General features: G+C 39.4%; 1 protein-coding gene across 13 annotated transcripts in view; it reads left to right on the plus strand.

Annotated features, from left to right (window-relative positions):
• chl1a (cell adhesion molecule L1-like a) overlaps positions 1-25,165 on the plus strand; it is a 76,136-nt gene extending 50,971 nt beyond the window's left edge. For 4 of the 13 annotated variants that reach the window (XM_070545150.1, XM_054745820.2, XM_054745819.2 and 1 more), the window contains 8 exons: positions 309-513; positions 2,636-2,758; positions 4,377-4,559; positions 13,329-13,442; positions 13,718-13,879; positions 15,060-15,230; positions 18,471-18,540; positions 24,317-25,165. In XM_070545150.1, coding sequence (XP_070401251.1) covers positions 309-513; positions 2,636-2,758; positions 4,377-4,559; positions 13,329-13,442; positions 13,718-13,879; positions 15,060-15,230; positions 18,471-18,540; positions 24,317-24,518 — 1,230 coding nt within the window. In that variant the 3' untranslated portion in view covers positions 24,519-25,165. Of the gene's footprint in view, positions 1-308; positions 514-2,635; positions 2,759-4,376; positions 4,560-13,328; positions 13,443-13,717; positions 13,880-15,059; positions 15,231-18,470; positions 18,541-18,712; positions 18,783-24,316 lie in introns of all 13 variants that reach the window. The other 9 variants (XM_054745821.2, XM_054745827.2, XM_054745825.2 and 6 more) reach the window with 7 other exon arrangements.
• The last annotated feature ends 523 nt before the right edge of the window (positions 25,166-25,688 follow it).

Genomic DNA, 25,688 nt, shown 5'->3' on the forward strand with positions numbered 1-25,688 from the left:
GAACAGATGTAGCTTTGTTTTTCCAGCGAGTTTATTTATGAATAGTTTGAAGTTATTACCGGTAAATTACATTCTGCAGCCACAGTGTGACACCTAGTGGTCATTAAAAGGGTGGGTTAGACTTTCAGTAATTAATTACTTAACAAATTGCCATTTTAAATGTATGTAAAAGTACTGTATGGGTTGGCCCAGCAGGTCTGAAGCTTGCACCTAGTCTCATCTCTCTGCCATTAAATGTGTCCGAGTGTCTCTGTTGTTTTGTAAATTATCCTGATCCATGTCCCTGTTCTTCCTGCTCCACCTCACAGGTTTACTGTATGAGGATGACAAATCTTCTAGATCCTGACAAGACTGTAAACGTGTCCAACACCATGTCTTTTCCTGGAAACAGGAGTCATGTCATCGTGCCGGGGCTCAAACCTTTTTCAGCGTACAAACTTGCTGTCAGCGTATTCAACAAGAAGGGAAAAGGGCCTAAGAGTGATCCGGTCACCTTTAATACTCCAGAGGGAGGTAAGATGCCATCACTAAACACAAAAAAGACCATGCATGCTTTTTTATTCATTGGCCTATTTGGGTTGGGTGCAAAGCAAAAACTAAATTCAATATAAAACAATATTTAAATTAAAATAAAGTAATTTTAAGTCAAGTATTCATAGCCTTTTTTATCCAAGCCAATACTATTATGTTTAGTTCCCACCTGTACACACAGGTGATGTACTCCACATCTTTACATGTGTTTTCACTGCAGTTCTGTGGACTTCTGTCAGATTCCATATTGATTTTATATTCTCATAGCTTATCTTTAAAGCCCAAATGGCATTTTGTCCGACTGCATCTCTTTTTTCTGACCTGCTATGTGCCCTTCAGATGCTGAGATTAAAGGATGGAGGCAGAGTATTTACACCTAGGTTACAGTTTTTCAGAATAAAAGGACTTTTCTAAATTTTTTGCCATTTAAGCTCCAGCACATCAAAGCTCCCACCTTTGAACTCCAACTCACCAACATCAGTGTAGCACACATTTCATATAATATATAGGTATCCACCATCAGTCTGTTGATTTCTCTTGAACGAGTTTCTGTGATAAATGTTGAGCAGAACTTTTATATTTTTGTGTTTAAATACATAAAACATATTTGCTGAAAAGATATCACATCAACATTTTTTTAGCATAATCTGATTGGTTTGATCCTCCTCAGCAGGAGGAGTCTGATCATACCCCCAAACCAATCTGTTGTTCAGCTGGACTCTCAATTACCTGTAGTTTTGTACGACTCCAGCCATCTTGGTTGTGATTCTTCTCCACAGGTTTCCACCTGACGTTTAGAGAAGCGTGTTGAACAAGGGGGCTGCATGCAGTGGTTGCCCCAGTTTGTTTTAGCAGAACCAAGCTCCTAAACAGAGGTGGCAAGGCTATTAAATAAACCGTCCACTGAGAAGATAGATGGAAACTGTCCAACATTCTAAAGGGATCACAACCTTTCCGCATAAAATGAAGAGGGTTGTTGATCCAGACAATAAAAGGAGAACTGGGGGCTGTTTAGGTCCTAAAGGCAACAAAAATGTCTGCTCTGCCAACTTAGTGTAACACAATGCAAAACTAATCCTGTTTGAAAGGATTTGATCTAAACAACCACTGAGAACAGATTTATCTAATCAGACTTTTCTATAAACACCGGACTTCTTTGTGGTATTTGAAAATCAGGCCAGTAAATCCTCTACCCAGAAATGTAGAACTTGTCTTTTTAATCCCATCGGATCAGATATATTCATGAGCATATGGAATAATAGTTATTTTTTATATAATCAGTGCCAACAGTGTCAGAAACCATCACAGTCTGTGTCTTTCCTCCAAGGGTGTAGAACACTGAAAACCCATTTTTTATTGATTATTTCTGATTATAATCAGACACTGAGTTTTTCATGCAGGCTGAACATGAAAATAGTCTCCTACACCTATCTCCTGCATTAGCTTCTGATAAAAAATAGATGTTGAAACCTCGTTTAAATTAGAAAAGCCTGACAGATCTACATCACACTGTCACTCAACATTCATGGGCTCACCCATCTTGACTCACAGCGGGGGAAGGCTGTTGTTGGTTTAGCGGCTAGAAAACAGCAGAGAATGTCCCACCTATAATAACCTAACCGTTAGCATTAGCAACTCCACCACATGGCAGATTGTCCTCCAGGCTTGTGTTATTTGTGGAGATAAACATCAACGTTGCAAGTCAGTGGTAGAGTCACGTCGCTGTTATCCAAACCGAGACGAGAAGTCCAAACATCAGGAAATAAGATTCCAAAACTCGTCATCTGAAGCTCGGCTGTGATGTGGGTCGCTTCAAGTTCCTGAAACGGTGCACCGGTACCAACAGTTTTTGGAAATATGTGATAAGTTTCTGTTGTAGCTCTTTGTATAATTGTTTCTTCTTTATTATTCCCTTGCACATATTTTTCTTTGTCTCTTCTTTCATTTTCCATCTTTTTCCATATCATCTTCATCTTTGTCTTCTTGTTCTTCTGTTTTAATGTTTAGGCTGTCTTTATCATTTCCTACTTTGTCTTCTTCTGGCTTTTCTCAGTGCATGTATGGTCACACAGGAATAGCCGTCATTATGTTACCTTTTCTGCAGTTCCAGAGTCAGTGCCCATATTGACCATCTCCAACTACCAGGAAGACTCTGCTTTGCTGGTTTGGGGACCACCTACAGTGATGAACGGCTTCCTGTCTGGTTACATCCTGCACTACCACCTCCGTATGTACTCACACTACCCGCCCTACCCGCCCGTTCTAAATCTTCCAACCTACGTGACTTTTCCTGTTTATTCATGCATTTTTTAAATTTGTTTTAGCTTCCTGTGCTGTGTGAGGTGTTGTTGGTGAAGTGTAAGCCTGAGTGGTTTGTTGTGTTAGTAAAAGGGAAGTAGGAAAGTAAAGGGGGGACGCAGATCTGTGATCTTGCAGTTTATCTTCACACGTACAGGTTTGTTTCCTTTTCTAAGGTCTTTTAAAAATCTGCAAACCTTCTCTTCCCTTTTGCTCCTGTTGTGTGCGTTATCACAGCGGACAGCTGGTGGCAGTGTTTAACACCGATACTGAACCAGCCTGGTTGTGCTTCAGATTCTAGTTCAACAGTTCCCTCATTGTGTCTTATCACATTTCTCCTTGGACGCCAGATTTTTTCCTCCCTGCAGAAACATTTATGCTTTTTTGTGTCTGTTGTGTAAATTCCACTGACATTCACCTCTCCTCATGCAGGATGTAGATTTTTTTTCCCTTCATCATGCGAGAAGCACCTTTATCCTGCAGCAGTGTCAGGGTGAACCAGTGAGTGCTGAGCCCCCGTTATGTTGTCGAAGCCTGCGCTCTCATTTGCTGACATTTCTGAAGTCTTTTGTCTGAAATGCGAATGCAGAGACAGCCCTTCACCTCCTCCATCTGCACCCACGGAGTCTGGCCAGCTCTTCAGTATACACCCCCCCATCCCCCCTCTCAGCCCCCCCTGTATCAGATGTCATACTTTACACAGTTATTCGCACACAGAGCCGTCTGTGGGCGTTTTGGTTGGACTGGTTTACCGTGCATTTAAAATCCCTTTTGTGCCTAATTGCATAAATAAAATATAGTAAATTACGGAATATGTGCAGACTGCACATCCAGTCGGTTTGTGAAACAGCAATGTGGTGAATGAATGAGCAATCTGTTGTCACCAGAAAAATAAAATATGCAGCGTTTTGTTCCATTTGGCACAAAGGTTCTGGCACATCAGCTTTCACCTGCCTCTCCAACATTTGCACAGTAGTGACATCACAGAGGAGACTTTCAGGAAATGAGCGCATTGCTTTCACCAGTCAGCACACATACTTTACTTTGATGTATAATGCATGTTTGGTGCTGCTGTACTACGCTACTTTTTCTTTCTAGTACTTTCTCGTACCTCGTTTTTCCTTTCAGCCCTGCTTTGTCTTTTGTATCTTCTCATCTTTTTCATCAGCTTTTGCCTCTTATCGCCTGGTCATTTTTAATTTATCTTGCATTTCTTGTTTCTCGTCTCTGTCTCTTCATCTTTTCACCACTTGTTTACACCCCATCCTCTTGAGCTCTCCATTTCCTTCTCTTTCATCTCCTTCCCTTTCGTCTTAATGTATTCCTCCTCAGCTTACCTGTCACAACGCGTATCTCCTACATTCACTCTCCGTATGATCTAGCGTGGCATCTCTTAACCTCCCTTCTCTCTCCAACATTGACCCCCATTATAGTTGCGTTGCATTACCATACAACATGACCCAACACTGATGACTCTTTTGGCGTTGATCCATCATGGGGCTCCATGTGAGCTAAACTGACCTGACCTCTTTCTTACTTGTTTGTAGTAAACGAGACGTCACTGGAGGTGATTGAATCCCAGGAGACGAACGTCACCGGGGCTGACATCACCCAGTGGAAACTTTCCGGGTTAAAGGACAGCAGTCGCTACCTCTTCCACCTCAGCGCCTGCACTCAAACAGGTTGTGGACCTCCACTGGCCCAGGAGATATTAACTCCACCCACTACAGGTAATAGGACGGATGTTAGTGTTTGCTTTTGGTGAAGCAGGAAGAAACAATTAGATAAAAATAACGGGTGTAAACCCATTGATGCTAGACACTTTTTCAGCTCATTTGAACAAAAATAATTAGATCTGATTCATTTTTACATGGCAACTTATTTTAAAATAAGATATTTATTAATCAATTTAAACTGAACATAAATTCATATTTTTATTTTATCTTGCCAGACTCACTAATTCCCTTTCATTTGTTTACTTGTTGGTCGTTTCCTGTGTTTAATTTTTTTTAAACAACAAAAAAGTATTTATGAACATTTTTCTAAGCGTCAACTTGAAGCAATTATTTGCAGTAACAATATTATAAAAGATTAATAAAATCTAATTAAATAAAGTTAGATAATTATTTGTTGAATTCATGCTTTAATAAATAACATTTTTTAAATATTTTCCATAATTTGAAAAAAAGGCTTTCTGTGTTTTTAAATTTAAGCTTGTTAATGGCATTTCAAAAAACAAGTGAAAGCATGTAGAATATGTCTTCCCTAACCCGTAAAAACAGACATTTTTTGTTAGTGAGTGAATAAAAATGTTTGCCCTTTGTGTCTGTGTATTAGCCTCGTTACAGACCGTGACCTTTTCTGGGAGTATTCCTTCTAACTAACCCGTGTTCTTCTTTTCAATCAAAAATTATGGATCTTCCTGACAATGAAGTCAAAGGTTTATAAAATTGGACTAGCGCTCTCAAAAATGATTTAGTGTGTCTTGCTAGCAGCCAAACCCATTCTGTGAAACAAATGGTGTAAAATATTTGCCTCTTACTTAAATTTTACACCCAAAGTCTTTGTTCTTCTCAGTGTTGAGAGTTTGCATGTGACTGAATAAAACCTGTGGTAACCATGTGACAATAAACATGCATATTATACCTTTAATGTCAATACTTGTAAAGTTACCATGTGTTGTGAAATTATGAAATTTCAGAGAATCTGAACATGATTTGATTTGCACATGTAAAAAGGAGCCAATGACCGCGTAGCTCTCTATAGATCAGGGGTGTCAAACTCATTTTAGCTCAGGGGCCACATTGAGGGAAATCTAGTCCCAAGTGGGCCGGACCGGTAAATAAAAAATAAAAAAACTTCAGATTGTTTTCTTTGTTTTAATACAATCAATATAAAACAAGGCTGGAGCCTGAGGACAATGTAGTACAAGTACAACACCTGAAGTGTACTTGAAAATTTGAAAAAAATTAAAAAATCAACAAATAAAAACATTCCTTAGTGATTCAAAGAGCTTACAGATCACATGGCAAGATCAGTTTCATGCAGCACTTAAAGTATATTTGAGTCATTTTACTTTACATCTCTTAGCTTTCACTGGCACATCAATATCAGAAGTCACATCCTGAGTGGCACCTAACTTCAGGATGTGATTCAAGTTCTTGTGTGAGCCTTGAGCGCAGCTTTGTTCTATTTATACTCATTACAGAGAAAACTTGCTCACAAAGATACGTTTATTTTAACTACATTGTAAAGTATGAAAATAAAGTTTACACAACCATCTCGCGGGCCGGATTTAACCCGCTTGTGGGCCGGATCCGGCCCGCGGGCCGCATGTTTGACACCCCTGCTATAGGTAAACCTCCACCGATGTGCTATCGACTGTATGCTTATAATGTGAACGTTTAAGCAAAAGTGAAAAATCTGCCTTTTATTTGTAAAAGGTGGAGGAAATAGAATTTGTTTTGGAATTCATCAGTTTACATATTACGAACAGCAGGATCAGAATTTGAAACAGCAAGATTCATACGTTTTCTGAGACAGCCACAGAGCATCATGCTGCTGCCGCCAGTCCACTGACCCATTATGAAGTCATTTAGAAATCAGCCACCTGTGGCTTTCCTTCTGTTCTGTCTGACAGTCATAAAGATTACATGAGTCATTATTTCTGCTCATGTCAGAAATATTATCTTCCTACAGATAGTTGCAAAATTACAGGATTTTGAATCCTAATCTTTTCATAAAACAAAAAAATCTTATCTTGTAATAAAAAAATGTATATTTAAATATACAAATGAAATAATTTCACAGAGTAAATCATGCAGCTTTGGGTCGACTATTACCAATGATGGTGTCACCTTTTGCATCTCCTTGTGCTGCTATGTGGTCTCTACTGCCTCTAAAAACACTTTAAACATGAAAAACAGACATCCATCCTTTTTTTGTCAGTGTTTGGTGGTAGGGGTTGTATGCCTAAAATGAGCCATTTGAAAAAGTTCCCGTTTGTGACATCACAATTCTTATTAGAAGTTCAAAAACCTGCGATTGAGTAGAGGGAAAATGTGTGCATTTATGAGAATAGTTAACAGCTTTCAGCTGAATAAGATATGCTGGTTTAGAAAAAAATAAAACATTTTAATTATTTAGTTTGAAATGTCTTTCCTTTTGTTTTTTTGGGAAGGAAACGGGATGCTTTTGTCATAAAAAAACAACGGCTTTTATTGTAATAATAATATAATGATGATAATGATAATAATAATTATATAAATAACAAATTACAGTAAAAAAATAGGACAAAAGCCAAAAGCTTTTTTAAATTTTGTTTATATCAACCTTAAAATCAGCATAATAAACTTCGGATCCATTTTACAGATATTCCAATTCTACAGTTTTGATTGACAAATAAAGCTGCTGCTTCATCCCTTACAGACTGCAAACGTATTTATCTAAAGTCTACATGAATTATGTGGGTCACATGATTTTTATCAGAATGAACTTAATAGATTCTCTAAATTCAATAACTGGGAGAGGAAAGGAGGTATAGTTGTTATAGATTTTGTCCAAATTGTGGGATGTGTAATGGTTCGAAAACAAAAAAGAAGCATGAGCACATTTCTGTCGGCTATGAAACCAAAACATTTGGTTTCTGAGAATCTCTGCAGATGCAGAAACTGCATCAGTGGAAGTCCATGTCTGGGTGTATTGTTTGTAAATGTGGTCAGGTCAAGGCTTGATGGGAGATAAAATAGTTCTGTTTCAAAGAATCATCCTCGGGGCACCTTCGTCACAATGCAGTGCAGAGATTTATGGATGCCAGTGTTATGGAGCAGGATCTCTATAAATCTAGGGCCATAAACATGGAGGAACAGAGTGACACTGACACAAAATGAATGCATATGAATTAGTGATCTTTGCTCCTTTTAGATTTCAGTTTTGTGACCGAGGTAGATGTGAAATGCGTCTTTGTTGGTGTTCTGTGAAGTTTATAATTCAGTAAGAGTGGCTGGAATGCAAGACAAAAGAAACATTAGATTAAAAGCTAAAAGCAATGAAAGAAAAGTGATTAAAGAAGTAAAGGATTGCTGAACTTAGAAACAAAATTACCTTTATGAGAAACTCTCATGGGATAACCACGTTCCAGAAGAACAGAGGGCTGACTATGTTGGTAAATGGAAAAAGCTTAAGGTATAATTACCACAATCAAGTTCTGATTTTATCTGTAATCAGTTTGTTGTTCAGCAATTCGAATAAAAACATGCAAAGAGCAGAAGGCAAAGCTTGCTATTTACATGTGAAATCAGACTGGGCATGTACTGTTTAATATCCATCCCTTCTTTAAAGGGGAAGTTCACAGAAAAGCTTTTTTTCTTGTTATTTTTATAATATGATTGATCAATCTGAAAATGAAAAGTCTTCTATCCCTATTTCCTGCCTTAGCCACAGATCTACGTCACACTGTAACTTTACATTCATGGACTCCCATCTTGGCTCACAATGAGGCGGTCAGGAGAGAGCATAGAGCTTCTCTACTAGTAGATGCCAATCGTTAGCAATTTGTGGAGATAAAACATCAAAGTTAAAGAGTGAATGCAGGTATTGGAGGAGTCGCTTTGCTGTTATCCAATCAGTGGTGAGATATCTGAATATCATGAATAATGAGTAAAACTCCAATTCCTGCTGTTTACTGCTCCCCTCTCCTCTGGCTAACTTCTACTTTATGAAAGTGCCAGAACTTTTTTTCCCCCTCACAGAAAAAGACTCTCAAGGCATTCGTTTCTATTAGAGACTAGGGCTGCAACAACAAATCGATAAAATCGATAAAAATTGAAGACGAAATGTGTTGGCAGTGCATTCCGTCATTGATCCGTTGTGTTGTGCAACTTTTCTTCATGTCGCTCAACCTTTATTTAACAGTCAATGTGCGCAGCTCATGTTTAGGCGGCAACAGAGCAGACTGAGGCAGATCAGAACGAGAGAGAAAGCCAGCGTTTTGATGAGGAATGACACACTTAGAACAGTAAGTTGCTTACTGACGCACAGTGAGCTAATCTAGGTGCTGTTGAGAAAAACAGTGAAACCAGCAAACACACAAAGGCAGAAACTGTTTGGGATCAAAAGTGCAAATATGGGCAGATTAGCTAATGCTAGTGGGTAGCAGGCTCATGATTAAGTGGAGTTTGGAAAAAAACACGATGGTTGTGAAATTAAGAACATCTAAACTCTACAAGCGGAAGAAGAGTCCTCACCATCCTGTTCGTTCTTAGCTGAGTGCAGTGCTACGGAGCAGAACCGCTGTCAGGTTAGAGTCTGCTCGGCTAAACACGGCAGCAAGGTTTTGGCAAGCCACTGTAGCATGCAATTTGCAAATGTACCTATCTGTGAACATAATTTAAACTGGATTATTACCAAACTGTACATTATATATATATATATATATATATATATATATATATATATATATATATATATATATATATATATATATATATTATATATATATATATATATATATATATATATATATATATATATATATATATATATTATATATATATATATATATATATATATATGTGTGTGTGTGTGTGTATATATGTATATGTATATGTATATATATGTATATGTATATGTGTATATATATTATATATATATATATATATATATATATATATATATATATATGTATATATATATATATATATATACCGTAAATCCTCTAATACAGGCCCGGGCCTCTATTTGACTCAAGCTCATCAAGCTCCAGGCCTTTATTGGAAGGAGGGCCAGTATTAGAGGCAGGCCTCTATTTCCATTTGAGCAAAATGAACTAATGTTCATTGGAGTTTTTGACAATTAAAATTGCGCCCACATTTTCAAAGTTAAACACATTTCTTTTAACAACGGTAGTTTCTGCTTCAGCCATCTCCCCCCTCCCCCTGCTTTAGCCCTCTCCCCCCTCCCCCTGCTTTAGCCCTCTCCCCCCTCCCCCTGCGCAGCGGCCGCAAACTCACTGATGCGCCTGCAGCCTCTCGGAGTTCCTGCTGCTCTAAACATTAAAATAATTATTTCATTTTCTGTTCCTCACTTCTGATGACCTTCAATGGTGTCTGTTTGTTGCAACAGCAGGTACAAAAACTAACTTGTTTTTATTTTGACTATTTTTCTGTCCTGCCTGTTTATTATCTTCCTGCATCTCCTCTCAATCCTAAAGAAAAACTGCTACCTGGGTTCATATATATTCACCTCATGAGTTACCTTTGAACTGCAGTTCTAAAAGATCTACCGACCGCAAAAACAGCGGAGTGCTCGCTGTTTGTCGGCCGTATCAGTGATCAGTGCGTCGGAGGACAAGGTGATGCGCGCAGCGCCCCGCTCCACAGCATGCAGCAAACGCATCAGGCGCAAATAAAAGACAGAAAACATTAAAGGAAATGAACTGACATGAACGATCGCGTGTTAAATTAGTTTTTGAGGTGGCGACACCTGATTGTTACTGTGGCCGTGCTCAGGAGGCAGATCTACCGACCGCGAAAACAGCGGAGCGCTCCCTGCTTGCCGGCCGCATCAGGGACAAGTTGATGCGCCCCGCTCCACAGCAGCGATACACATCAGGCGCAAATAAAAGACAGAAAACATTAAAGGAAATGAACCGACATGAACGATCGCGTGTCAGTGCCTACGGTCTGGCACAGCGCGTTGCCCCCCCCCCCACCCCCACCCCCTGAGCGCAGGAGCTTGTCACCTGCTGACAGCAGGCTGCTGTCTTTTCCGAGGGCTGCATCTTGCCGGTCATTATCACGTGACAGCGACTAGTCGACGACAGGCATAAAAAGTCACTATAGTGAAGTTGACTAGTTCATACACCCCCTACTGCTGCTCTCCAGAGTGTTCTGCAGCATAATCAGCACGTTCTCTTTGAACTTGATAGTGTAATGACCTGGCTGGGGTTGTAAGCCAGGTGCATTCTGGGTATTGTGTCATATGTGTTTCCTATCATTCTGCTAGTTCCTATGTGCTGATTTGCGTGTTGTGTGAGTGTTATGTAAGCCACAGGGAAGGTGATGTGTGTTCTGTGGAGCGGGTTGAATTAGCATGGTTAACTGACACCGTGACTCTGTGTGGTAGGAGCGTGATAGAGGATCGTGTCTGTAGCGTTACAAAGCGTTGAAGAAAAAGCTTAATAAAGGTCTGCGTGAACGTTTACTGCCTCCTGCTGGTTGATTTGGGGACTATAACCCTGCCACCGGGACGCTCATACTTGCTTGTTACTACGTTCCACCCGGCCACAATAAGAGACCGGCCATTATTTACCTAAACTAACTCTGACACCGGCCACAATTGGAGACCCGGCCTTTAATTGAATACCGGCCTGTATTAGAGGATTTACGGTATATATATATATATATATATATATATATATATATATATATATATATATATATATATATATATGTGTGTGTGTGTAGATATATATGTGTGTATATATATATGTGTGTGTGTGTGTGTGTGTGTGTGTGTGTGTGTGTGTGTGTGTGTGTGTATGTATGCATGTGTCACCATAACATTTTTTGCAGTAGAAATTAAATGTCATTAGCCTTTCCAGTAGCGACTACTGAACATGTTAATGAAATACATACGATTTGTCTGATCATAGTTTAATTATGGATATATTTAGATGATAGCATGTTCTTTTGCATGCTATTGAACTATTTTCTAATAATATTTTGTTGTTAAACTAAGTAAACGAAGGAGAGAAAAAATGTTTCCCTAGCAGTTTTTAATCAAGCAATTTAGTTAATGACATTTGCGGGATATGTGGAGTCTTTAATCTGTAAAGCACTTTTAGTAATATTTTTGTATTAAAAGCGCTTCATAAATAAAGTTTGATTTGATTTGATTTAAATTTTCCCATTTTATTCATTTAATCGATTAATCGAGTCGAGACCCCATCCGATTCATCGATGATCCAAAAAATCGTTTGCTGCAGCCCTATTGGAGACCATTGCAAGTAAAAAAGGGAAATAAATGAGCTAATTAGAGCTTTAAAGATGGTTTCTGTGGAAGCTTTATGAACAGTCCATGTCTTATGCAGTAAACAGCTCTTTGAATAGCCTCAGTTTGGAGAAACAGAGGTTAGCTCTGACCAGACACATAATCTAAAAAATCACATCACATCTATCACGAGTTACGCATTTTCTTAGTCTTAATAAAAAAAAAGTCTATAAAATATGGTCTAGAAGTGCTACTGCAGCTAGCTCCAGATCTATTTCCCACTGAAAATAATAATGTGAGATTTATGGTGGTGTAAAGACCTAGTTAGAAAAAAAGCACAATATGTGGTTTACAAAAGAGAGAACAAATGTGTTTTCATCATCCTGCCCTCGAACAGTGCGCCTTCCTACCGCCCTCCAAATTTAAAGCATCACTGGGAAGAAAATATTGCTCATGAAGTAATTTATTAGTGCACGCTGGTGTTTGTGAGGATTTACCGTCTCTCTCTAAATGTGGGTTGGTGCCTACATGGTCTATAAACCTTGGAGCTGACTTTCCACATATCTGTAATCTTCCACTGTGTTCCATTATCTTTGCTTTCCTCTGAAGATTTGTCCCAGTCTCCAGGTGTGGTCCCTGTTCTAAACAGTATGTATCACCGCCTGCAGCCGATGATGCGGCCAGTCCGTGCTGAAGTGATGGTGCTCGAGATAGACAAGGTTGTAGGTGTGCAGTTGGTGTAGCCTCTGCAAAAATTTGTCCTCCAGTATGAAAGAAGCAAAATCTTGCTAAAGAAAAATCGACTGTTTGCATGGGGATTTGTAACTAAAAATTCCCAGTCTAGGTTTCTTCAGTTTAGCTTTACCAGTGCTGCAAACACCATTAACACAATCCCCCCACTTGCTCTCACGTCCCTGACTTTATGTAACCCACGATGCTCGCTGGTTGCACCTTACCATGTATTACTGCTGACAGCATTGGGACAGAATTTTCACATCTGAGGCGTTTCTTTCATTGCAGATCTCAACTGCTCCCCATCTGATCCCATCTCTATCACATGCAATTGTTCTCATTTTCCTTTAGATATATCCTTGCTCACTCCCACGCACCCCCAGCCAGTGATCTCATCGTGGTATCTGTGAACTTTCCAGTCACAATAGTGTCCGAGATGTGGAGTCATTTGAATCTGTTCTCATGTCTACCCTTGGTGGGGGGCTGCTGGGCAATATCAGCCTTGTTTAATGCAAAATGAAGACTAGATGTCAAACCTTCCAAAGGTCTATACATTCACTCTTCCTGAGCCCCAAATCCAGCTCCTCTCAAATAGGTCTGGGCCCCAGATTTGGCTTTTGAACGGTCTTCTTGAAAAGGTTTTCTGCAAGCTTCACTGTTCTCTGGCTACGGGGGTTCCTGTTTGCTCCTGCTAATCCTCTTTTTCTGTCTTCTTTCTCGTTTTCCCTGTTCCATGGTTTCCCTTTTCCTCCTCCTTTTCCCTCTCTCCTTATCAGTTCCAGCTCTGTTGAATATAAGCTCTCACGTGAGTGACACCTTTGCCAAAATCAGCTGGACTACCAGAGAGGAGCAGGAGGACTTCCAGCTTTATGTGGCTTATATGAATAACCGTAAGCTACTTTTCCTGTCCCCGCCTTGCGAAACATTGATAGGAGTTTTAGGAGGCATCACACATAAGTATATTAACAACTAGCATATGCAAGTTTCGTGACTGCTTTCATCATTTCTTTGGTTATTAGGACATGCTTAAAGTTAGTCATAGTGCGGAAAAATATTTCATAGCTTAAGAAACATTTTTTGTTTTCCTGACAACCACTCACCCCAACCTTCTTTTCCATTTTTAAAGCTAACATGTTTGCTTTCTGTGCACTCCTTGGCTGTTCAGGTGATGGTAACTGGCACTTTTCAGAGGCGGTAAACACTTCCCAAAAATTCCACATTATTGATGGGCTAAAACCCGGGACGGTGTACACTGTGCGCCTCATGGACAAGAAGCTACTTGCTAATGCTAGCATTTTTGAAGATGTTATCCAGACCAGAGTCAAAGGTGAGGTGAGAGAGAGTCCCTGTCAGTATAGATTAGTGCCTAAAGGTCAAAGTTCTCTCACTACATTGATTTTGTGACTGTGCTGAATGAGAATGTTTGTTCCTAATATCTTCTCGGAAGAGAAAGCATGCTTTATCTGAGCGGTAAGAGAAAAAAAACGAAATGATATGTGTTTATTTAAAGTGTGGAACTCTGAAAAAACATTTTTGATTATTATTTCTGATTATAATCTGCATAAGTTGTCACACTGAGTTTTTTTTTTCCAGGCCCAACATGAAAATAGTCTCCTACACCTATCTCCTGCATTAGCTTAAGATAGAAAATCGACGGTGACATTCTAGGATTGGAAAAGCCGGGCAGATTTACGTCACATTGTCAACATTCATGGACTCACCCATCTTGGCTTGTGACGGGGAAGGCTGTTGATTCAGCATTCAGGAATCGGCAGACAACACCTCTGTCAGTTTGCCCCAGGACAGATGTGGCTACATTGTAGCTCATCACCATCAGTGTGTGAATGGATGAACTATACACTGTAGTGTAAAGCGCTTTGGAGCCCTCTGATTCTAAAAGGAGCTATACAAGCACGAGTTATTTATCATTGTTAGAAGCTAACTGTTAACATTAGCAACACCACCCCACCGAAAAACTAAGTTTTTGTTGTTTGTGGAGAGAAAATATTTGCGTTGCAACTCAGCACTAGAGTCCCATTGCTGTTATCCAATCCGAGGCGAGATGTCCAAATATCAGGAAATAAGACTCTTTATCCTGCTGTGTTTTGCCACTCTCTGCAGTAACATACTGGTCTGTGCTGATCCAAGTGTCTCTGGGCATTTTTTTTCCTCCGAGTACGGCTTGCAAGACATTCATTCCTATCCGAGACCATTGTAAATGTATTGATTAAACAAATGAACCCCACCTTATTTGCTCTATGCTCTTATAGTTATAATCATGACCAATCCTGGTCCTCAACAGCCATTGTGCTGCATGTTTTAGTTGTTTTCCTGTTTCAACACAACTGATTCCATGACTAAATTACCTATTCAGCCTATCGCCAAGTTCTGATGTAACTTGTTAATCGTCCATTCAATCAAATTGGGGCAAAAGGATTTAGAGAGTACAAGCTTGCTCTCCAAAAAGAATGTCATGTGTTGAAGTATTTGTCTGTTTTTGTCTTCAGATTATCAGAAGGGCGCCATTACGACTCAGAGCTGGTTGATCGGGACCTTGTGTGCTGTGGCCTTGCTCACCCTTGTTGCGATCATGGCATGCTTTGTGCTGAAAAACAAAGGTGGCAAGTATGCAGGTACGCCGCCATCCCGGCATCAAGACATGGTCCCCATGGAAAAAGGTCAGTTAGCTTTGACGAGGGCTTAGTTTCCTTTGCAGCTTGATAAAATATGCTAGATGTAATTTGTTGTAGGGAAATCTATAAGGTCTTTAAAAAAATAGAATGATTGTTTCACCATCTGACCCAAAACCTGAGTATTAGCGTTTTATGCATGTAGGTCACCCCAACCATTGGCATGGTTAGGCTTGGGCATCCATGGTTTTTTAGACCCGGATATTTTCTGTATAGCTTCAGATATCAAGACACAAGAAAATGTACAATGCATATCAGTTCAAATCATGCATTTACCCTCTAAGAACATATGAAATTTGTAAAAAATAAATAAATAAATAAATAAAAAGCAGTTTCAGATTTAAATTTGTTTTTGTATCATGAAAAGAGCACCTGCTTCATAACACCCACCAGAATGGAGAGTCGTTGCCTGGCCCTGTGTATTTTACACACTGCGACAAGCGCAACTGCATGCTCAGATCGGACAGGTTAATTGCTGTCAAAGCATGTTTGCCTCAAGGTGCCGCAGATATTAGAATTTTTTTCTTAGGGTAGAGAGCTGCAGTTCAGGCAATGGGAGGTGAAGATGTTTATTTTGCACGGCAGCTTTATAAGAGAAGCTGTTTCACGTTCAGGTTGGTAAAGAGGAGGGTCTTTATGCAGCTTGTTATACTGTATTTGCCCAATATAAAATAGTAATTATGAGCACCATGTAAAACTTTAAACCAAATTAGTTTTCCTTGAAATGAGCCAACTGTAATGTTTTATTTCTTTAATGTTCTGGAGTCTCATTTATCAAACATTGCGTAGAATCCTTACTAAAACCGTACTTAAGCTCAGCAAAAAAAATGTACTTACGCCAAGCAGGTTTGTGATCTATCAAACATGGAGTACGCACAGCTGCACGCAATCTCCGCTTCATAAATCGGAGACTAACGAGTATGTTTCTCAGCTGCATTTTAGTCACATCCCGCCCTCACCACGCCCACTTCCTGCCATAAATAGTCAATGCCTTGTGGATCTCATGCATATACATAAGCTGGCTTGTTGCAGCACTTCGATCACGACCGTAGATCAAGGAGGCGCTATTTCACAGAAGCAGGAATTGAGGTACTTGTGGGTGAAGTGGAGAAATGAAAGGACGTGCTTTTGCAAAACAAATAAGAGAAAATCCACAGAGTGGCACAGTGCTGCTGAAGCCGTCAGTGTTGTGAATTCTTCAGAGAGATCTGTGGCGGATATAAAGAAATGGTCCAATCAGGATTCAATCCCCAAACTCCCAGGTGAAAGTCACATGCGCTAACCAGTCACCCAAACGGAGATCTCCCTTGTCCAAGTATCCAGGGCGCATGATCAATCGGGTCACAGTGACTGGACACACACTGTCACAGACGCATGACATTCTGTCTCATTTGTCCCCCTGCTGATATTCTGCATTCCGTATTCTGTGCTTCAGGCTGTGTGCGCGCGCACGCACATGTGTGAGTGTGCGCGCGCATGTGTGTGCGTGCGCGTGCGTTTGGAGGGGTCTTATTCTGTGTGAAAACTAAGCAGTACAAGTGATAATGCTGCAGGATTTCCTAATTTTATCCTTCTCAGCAGCAGCACTGCAGGTGCTCTCCATGTCCAACATGTGCGTAAGCCAGGTCCTTAATCAACTTAAAGTTGCACACATTTTTCCACTAAGTTTTCTTTCATAAATCCCAAAGTTTGCGTGGAAAGTTGCTTACGCAGTTTTCCGACCCCGTTTTGTGCGTAAGCAAGCTTGATAAATGAGGCCCCTGCTCAACATTTTAGAGAAACATGAATTCAAAGCAAAAAAAAGAAAATTGATATTATGGCTGCAAATCAATAAAAGAAGAAAGAACTGAAAAGATAAATAATTTTCATTGATTCGTTTTTCAAACATTTAAAGGTCAAAACAGTCTGGACCAATAGTTATCCGGACTTTCTGAAGTTCTATTATTGATTTTCTTTGGATTTTGGCTGCTTGATTTCTTTTTAGTGATTGTACTGAATCATAACAGAGTGCAGTTCTTTTGAAAACAGAAAAAGTTTATAAGTAAAAGACAAAAGAAGAAAGTAAAATAAATGATGTCTTTGTGTAAGATGTGTTATGTGTCACCTCTATGCTGCGTCGTCTCCTGAGTTTAGATGCCTTTCTGTTTCTGGGTAGGTCAGAGGTCAGAGTTTTAAAAACAACAAAAATGATTCTATGAAAAGGATCAGATATGACAAAAATAGAGAAAAATAAACCAGAGAAAAACAGAAAAAGGACTTTAGAAAGTCTGAAGAATGAAAATGATTTTTGATGAGTAAAGTCTGGCTCTTAGAGGGGACCAATACATCAGCACTGGCTTTTAACTTTTGCACACCAAGATTAAAAATGAATCATAAGAATTATTAAATTCCTAGGCATGGTTAAAGCCTGTAATGTTCACACATCCTAACCATGTCTCTGGTCCCATCCCTTCATCTTGCCTGTGACACCTGCAGCTGTACTCCAGCTCTATATCTAGCATTGTAGTTTGTATGGTTCTGTTAGTTCTACTTGGCTCAAGTCATTCCATTTCTTGTCCAGCCAGACAAGAAAGAATGATCCAGCATTGTTCCTTCCCACCCCTCACCTTTACAAACCCTCCTGGCTCTTCTCTTGTGCTTTTCCGCTGTGCAGCATCACAGCCAGGTACTCTCTCATAAAGGTTTGTACCTGCAAAGTCTCCCTTTATTGTGTGTTCTGCTGCGTCTTCCCACTATAGCTGCTATTCTTCATGCCTGCAGTAGCTTTTGACATGAAGTGCTGAATATTTCATCAGCTTTACTTTTGGATTCCCCCTTGCCCATCCAGTTCTTTTTGCCAATCTCCTCCTTTGTCTCTTTCTAAAGCAGCTGGTATTTTTAAAGCATATTTGCACAAGGAGTAGACAGCACTTAGCACACGTATGCAGAAGAGAGGATATTCATGGAAAATGCTGAAAGAAGTGCTTAAGAAGTCAAATTTAACAATTGTGCTATTTTTATTTTCAAATCTTATTTTTGGTCACAAATGAAGGCATTTATGGAAAGGTGTTGAGTAAATTGTGTTATTGTATGAATTTGTCAAATATAAGTGGCTTTAAATGTATTATCAGTTACAGTAATCTTATTTAGGATTTTAGATGCATGCAATCAAACTGCATCTACTTTTCCACACAAAGTGCTGTTCTTGAAAAAAATGACCCTGAGCCATCTTTTCTCCCCTTCTTGCAGTGAAAGAGAAGGAGGATCTCTACCCTGACGTAGAATCACAAGGAATCCACGACGAGTTGCTTGACTATGGGTGAGCTGATTTCTCTGTGCAGACACGTGGTAGTGAAATCACTTGTTAACCCTGCATAAATCATGTTCAAGCAGTAGTTGTGGGCTTTAACAGTCACTTAGGAAAAGATGTTTTTGAATGAGAAACAAATTGGTCACAAATCACAGTAATTTTTTCCTTCCCATTCTAAAAGCAAACCAAGCATTCATAACCCTTCCCAGGATCACCCGGGAAGCCAGTGTTCCCATCATTTACTGAGCTAGGTAATCACACGGTGTGCTAAAAAGTAGTGAGTAGAACTCAGTTTAAGCTTTGTTCCCTTTGAACTCAAATTAAGTGCCTTTACTTTGTGGTGAGATTCTGGTGGTATGCATGTTTCTGCTTTTTAGAGTGAATTAGTCACAACTACCTTTTTGTGTCAGTACGTGTTTGATAGTGTGTATTTGGCATGCTTAAATGTTGAATATGGAACAATGTAATAAAAAGCTACATTTAAAAAAATAATACCTCCACGGGGCATTTAGAGGTGTGCAGAAGTAAGTAAGTATTTTTTTGTAAAAGTAATATTTTAATTAAAATTAATTAAATATTTATTTTAACGGGCATCAACCAGTCAATAGAGGGCACCACTATGGGTTGCCAAATATGGTAAACAGTCTGCTCAGCAAGCGTACCTGCAGCAAACCTGGCCTCCCGACGGCTGGAAACCATGTTCTGTTGTTGCACCTACAACCTCCACACACTAGATGTCGGTATGGTGTTCGTGTTCCATATTCAACCTTTAATTAATGTAGTGTTTGAGATGGTGTTTACAGTTGTGTGTTAGATAACTGACTAACTTTCAGAAATGTGTTCGTTTCTGTCAAAAAGTCTACAAGTTTCTGTAGCTGTCGTGAAAACGTTGGTTAAAATGGACCAAAAACCTCAGGAGATGGACCTCTGTTAAAAGTTTGAAGATCCCACCTATTTACCAAGTATTGCCAAATATTTCTAACTATTAAATGTTCTTTAACCTAAATACAGAAGAACACCTAACCTTTTAAGGTACTTTTTTTAATGCCACAGGTTATTTCAGGTTGATACATGCTTACTCTTTACTAGCATTGTGAGCAAGCAGCACTACTTTATTAGGTAGTTATTTTAGAAACAAACAAAAAAACTCTTTCAAACATGATTTTGCAACCCAAAGCAGAGGTTTGTTAACCCACCTTCATACTTTTGAATTTAGTTGGATACATACCATGTGGAATCTTTGTCTTTATTTGGTTTTGGTGTCTTATATTTGGCCTGGATTATCTTTTTGACAGTTATCTGCTGCAAGCCCTGCAGCAATCCCGTGAAAATGCCACCGACATTACTATGACCTGGAAGTGACTCAGCTGGCTAAAGAGTCAGGATGCGTTAAACTGGGGGGCTGTTGCATAAACTGTATTGTTTACATACTTGATAATATTGCAAAACACATTTTTGTTCTCTTACATTTCCTGATAAAATTATTTGAAATGGTTATAATTTGCAATCCAACATCTGTTATTATTCAGACCAAGCAAACTGCCCACAGTCCAACTCAGCAGTACACATTTTAGTGTTTGTTTCGCTCTTTCAAATGTATTACCAACATCAAAACAAATGGCTAAATGCAGTCTCTTGTTGTTGCTGCATTTGATATGGTGCTTTCTAGGGTTCTAAACGCCCACCCCCTTCAAGGCACTTTACAATTTCATTCTGTGACAACACATTCTCACACCCAAGGCGTCAAAATATGACGCATGTGACCAAGTGTCAATATGTCACGATTCGGGACACCCCAGCGCGTCAGGAGACGACGATCAGGGACAAACAGCTGACGCAGCGTCCCAGAGCGCCGGTATCCGACGCCGGTGGTGGGACGGACATTACAACTACTTGTGAACTACTTAACCTTCCCCTCACCCCAATCCTAACCTTAAGGTCACAGTTTATGGGCCTTAAGGTTAGGATTGGGGTGAGGGGAAGGTTAAATAGTCGAATAATGTCCGTGTGACCGCGCGCGTCAAGCAGTGACGCCAGCGGAGCCGCGTGACCCAGTGTGCCCCTGATCATCGTCTCCTGACGCGCTGGGGCATCCCGAATCGTCATATAATGACACTTGGTCACACGCATCATATTTTGACGCCTTGGGTGTGAGAATGTGTTGTCTGTGTTGAAAAAGTAAGCCAGAGCACAGTCAGTAGAAATTGCCGTGTGCACCTGCGAATGCTAATTGGAGCTGACTAATAACCTTGAGTAGTTGATGAGCCAGATGTTAGTTTTTTGGTCAGTGGGAAAGGGTCTTTATTTTCTTCACTACTGGTTTGTTTCCATGGTAAACCGTAGAAAAGCATCAATAGTTAAATTTAAAAAAATGACCTTTTACCATTCATATTAGGTGCGCAGCATCCACCAGTGCATTAAATGATGCTCCCAAAAAGTCACCCCCACCCTGTTATTATAGATAATTATGATTCTGTGAATATGCCTGTAATTAGATCTACTAGTACTTTGGAGAAGACAGAGATAATACAATTTCATAAAATGATTCCAATGATGAGTCATTTCTCTGTTGACTTTTAGTCACATAACCTGAATCTGAAAGCTTTTTTTATATTCTCCAATTTTTAAAAATGGATTCACACTAGTGATTAATTCTGTATAACTTTTAAAATGTTTGAAAAATGTTGCCCAGAAATGTAATTTAAATGTATACTTTCAAGCTCTGCATTCATCCAATTGTCCCACTATCACTTCAACCATCACAGAACCAGAAAAAAAGAAAGGATTTACCCTAAAACTGTACTCACATATTGAATCAGGTGTATATTTTGCAAACAATGATGGGAAGCTTCCACTATAGATTATATAATTTTAGAATTTTGCATTCAATAAACCCTGCATAGAAAATGGGTTAAAATCACCAAAGCTTTGAGCAAACAGACAACTGCTTTCATTTGAAATAGCTGATGAATTGCAGTGGTTTGCTGCTGCAAATCAGCTGCATCCTGTTTTGTTTGACAGCACTGCAACACTAGTGTAGCAATAGTATTATTGTTAGACCAGAAACCCCCAAAATAACCTTGTCTACTTTGATTCTGCTTGTTATCACATTGTTCAGAACACGATTACTCACAATTGTGTGACTGCCGCCAGGTTCATTTCTGTGGCTCTTACCAACACTCCAGTTCTGTTATACAGGAAATTGTAGGAATAAACTATAAACACATGTATCTCGATTTGCCTCACAATGAGCATATTTCATGGTTTTCAGTCAGATGACGAAACGTGTTTAGTGTGGATAAAACTGCAGTCTGTTAAAGGGCCAGTTCTGACATTTTGGTGAATATAGTTCCAGCTGATGGAAAGTTTGCTGAACAACTTTGGTTTGAGGAAATTAACGTCAGCACAGTAATTGTAACAGCGAGTCACAACAGGGTTTGTTCTAAACTGCTTCATGGTCATCTTAAATTAACAGCAGCAAGGATCCCATGCAAGCTATTTTATAGATGGAAGGGTGATCAGAGTGCAGCCTTCGGGCAATTTTGCAACGTTTCTGGTCCTTGGTTCCATTTCATGAAGGGTTGAATCCGTCCCACTAATACTGGCTGATGCAGAAAAATAATCACCAATGGGAAAACTTGCAAAGAAAACAGATATGTTCAAAACTAAATGTTTAGTGTGATTAAAAAGTCATGGTCTTTATTTGGGGCTTGGACTCTACGGCTGTGATTTTAATATTACACAGATATTTACAAATAATTTGCGAGTTTTCCTAAAATCTATATATAATAAACAACAAAGAAATGGTCTTTGTTTCTTCAAACTAAGTTCATCCCTTAAAACGTTTCTTTCACTTGTAGAAATAATAAATAAATAAATAAATAAATAAATAAATAAATAAATAAATAAATGGGGGAAGTAAACGTTTGGCTCTCGTAACAAGAGCAGTTATGAGCCCACCACGCTGGGGAAGCATTGGAATTGGTCTGTGAGCATTTTCTAGTTTTTGGACTCCAGCTAAATGTTTAGAATGCTTCTCATGGTTGGTTTCATGAGGCTGTTTGCTGCATTGTCACCCCCAGAGTGCCCTTAACCTTACTATGATGTTGTTTTGCTGGCTTCAGAGCTAGATTCAGGGCTCTCTTATGCCCTTTGAATCTCTAAAGGCAATAGACCACCCACTGGTCTGCCATGTGTCTGGGGAGCTGACAAGTTGTAATTATGTTTCTGGTGATTTCTGTTCGCAGACAGCCATCTACAGCTTTACCCCTCTGTCCATTATGAGAACAGCTGGTGTCATATGCTGTTAGCTGAAACCGTGATGCAATTTTATTTTCCTTTGCCGCTTTAATTGTTGTATTTTATGCATTTCCCCCCACATTTATGCCCCCATCTTCTAATTGTAATGTGCAAATTGGTAAAACGTTGATGACAAATATAATGAATTCAACATGAACAACAAAGTGGAAGGAACAAAAACCTGCCTACACCTAAAGTTTCTGTGCTGCATCCAAACCAAGTCAACACGGGTCAGTGGCAAGACAAATATGATTCGTTTCCATCCAGTTAATGTGCCCGTATCTCCTCCCTTCTACCTGATTGGAAAACTAAGGGAACAGTTTTGCATTCCGATTGGGGTTTGATACCAAACAAGGCCTTGGATGAGCTGGGGCTCAACGGCTCTCAGCCCCGTTTTGTCACCGTATTCAAAGTCGCTGTGGGCGGGCGGGCGGCGGCAGCAGTGGCATTTCACTGCTCTTAGATAACAGCCACTTATCTTCAGTGCTCTAGAGTCGTCAGAGAAAGTAGGCTCGATAAGAAAAAGATGAGGGGAAAGAAGGGAGTGAAATGTGGACCTTATGTGGCTTGCATCATAAATGGCTTTACAAAGTAGGACAGATAAGGTTTGTTATTAAAAGTCCACATGAAGGAGACCCAGTTTGTAAGATTTTCTTTTCACCACGGCTAAATCCCTCTCACAATATTGTGCTCAATTTTAACACAAGTGTCAACTGTAATACGCCTGGAGTGGTGCTATCTTGTATGAGCCACCTGAGTCTTTGTCCATGCTTTGTGTTGTGAATATGAGACGAAGAAAGAAGAGATGGTTTATTTTTATGTTTTCAAATGGAGGGTTCAAAAGAATTTTATAACAAGGCCAAAGTGGGAATAAAATAGCGCTCTGAGGTGACCCCTCATCTCATAGTGAGACACCTGCAACTTGGCCACTCGCCCAACATTAAATTGGCATCTAATCTCCTCGGCTCACGTGCAAGCCCCTGGGAATACAAGGAATGACAGGCTGTTTGTCTGGGATCGCATATGGATCCCTCCCCCAATACTAGCTTTCCTCACCAACTCGCCCCTACCCAATACATAAAACCCCCAACACTCGACATCTTTCTCACTGCACTCTGGCAATTTCCATCGCTGACTCTAAAGAGATTTGAAATTGCCTTTTGTCCTGGAGCCTTGGCAATTAGCAATTAGTGAAGTGATTGTGGAAAGCCCTTCTCGCCTCCTGTGTGCTCCCTTTCCTGCTGTGCAGTCGCCTGTGCCTTCTGCCTGTAGTGATGTAGCATATAAAAGCACAACCAAAGCTATTTGTTTGTGGAACGATGCAGCAAAGGTTTTAATCACCCATGAATGAGACACAGTGTACAATTGCTGCTGTTTCAAGAAATGTGTGTGTGTGTGTGTTTTAGATGAATTTCTTTAAAATTCTACTTGCTGTAGCATGTTTTTTCATCACTGACCACTCTTCTGTTTTTTAAATCGGTGATAGTGACTACGATGAAAAGCCGCTGAAGAGAGTGAGCTTGCATTTCGGAGACGGGGAGGACAGCATCAGCAGAGACAGCTTGGTTGACTACACAGATGGAGAGGAAGAGTTCAATGAGGATGGCTCATTTATTGGTGAATATTCTGGACCCAAGTACAAGGGCTCTATTAACGAACCCAACGGACTCAGTACTGTCACGGCATAAAGCTCCTGCTGAAACAGCCTTCTTCAAATCTTCCAACAATGCATTTGAATTTCCGCTGCCATGATATTAAACCTAGTATAAATATGGTAGAATAAGAAAGACACTCAGGTATTAGCAAGCTTTTACAGTTGACAGAAAGGGGGGGAAAGATTTTTCATAGTAGTGTAAAAAAACATGATTTTTTTGTACATACTGTAAACAAATGATCTAAAAACTTAGGTTTGATGATTTATTATTGAAATTTTATACTTGTCAGCCGCAATCAAAAGCCTTGTACAGTGACTTTATGCTAACAATAATGATCAAATTACTTTTAAAAACATGAAAGATTAAAAATATTAACACAATTCTGCTTTTACATATGAAAAATCCAGGTAATCCATATTTGTTTGTTCAGTCATTCACAAAAGATAAACCTGCAAGACCAATAACGTGTCAGAGATGAGTAATATTTGTTCACCTGTTTGAGATGTTTCCTGTACATTTGAAAATGTATGTTTATACTGATAACTTTTTATTATGAACTGTCTTCCTTTTATATCAACACAGCAGATCTCTTTTTTAAACTTGGCTTTTTTTTAAAGAAACAGGATCTAACCTATGAAAAGAACAATGTGAACTCAGAAATAAACCCATGTTTAACTTTTTCTATCTGATCTCTGGTTTGTTGATAAGACTTCAGCTGTGAGTCTGTTTGCAACAAGAGGAATAAAGTCAAAAGTGTTTTGAAGCTCCTCTCTCTTAGGATTTTCTTAAATTGACTATTCGTAGAACTCGTCAAAGCTAATTGATGAACTGAGCATTTGCCTCATGGTCCCACCAGCTCTGAAGTGAAAATGCAGCCAATCTATCACCCTCCTTTAAAGTTTTGGGCCTTTTTAATTTATCAACCTTTACATTCCAGGATTACAGCATGACTGAGGCACTGCCGTTTATCCTCAGGTATTTTAATAATTCTTCTCTATTAATGCTTTCTGTTCACTTATACAAAAAATATCTAGTTAGGCTCAAAACCCGCAGCTGATGTAGGGGGAAATTGGTTATGCAATTTCTAAAACATATTACAATTTTTGTGTAAAAAAAAGGTTAAACATTCCATTCAAATATTGATCATTTTTATTTATTTCACCAAATCCAGTCGAGCATATTTGTTTTGCTCTTTTCACACAC

This window comes from Nothobranchius furzeri, chromosome 15 (genome assembly GCF_043380555.1).
Source record: "Nothobranchius furzeri strain GRZ-AD chromosome 15, NfurGRZ-RIMD1, whole genome shotgun sequence".
Lineage (NCBI taxonomy): Eukaryota > Metazoa > Chordata > Actinopteri > Cyprinodontiformes > Nothobranchiidae > Nothobranchius > Nothobranchius furzeri.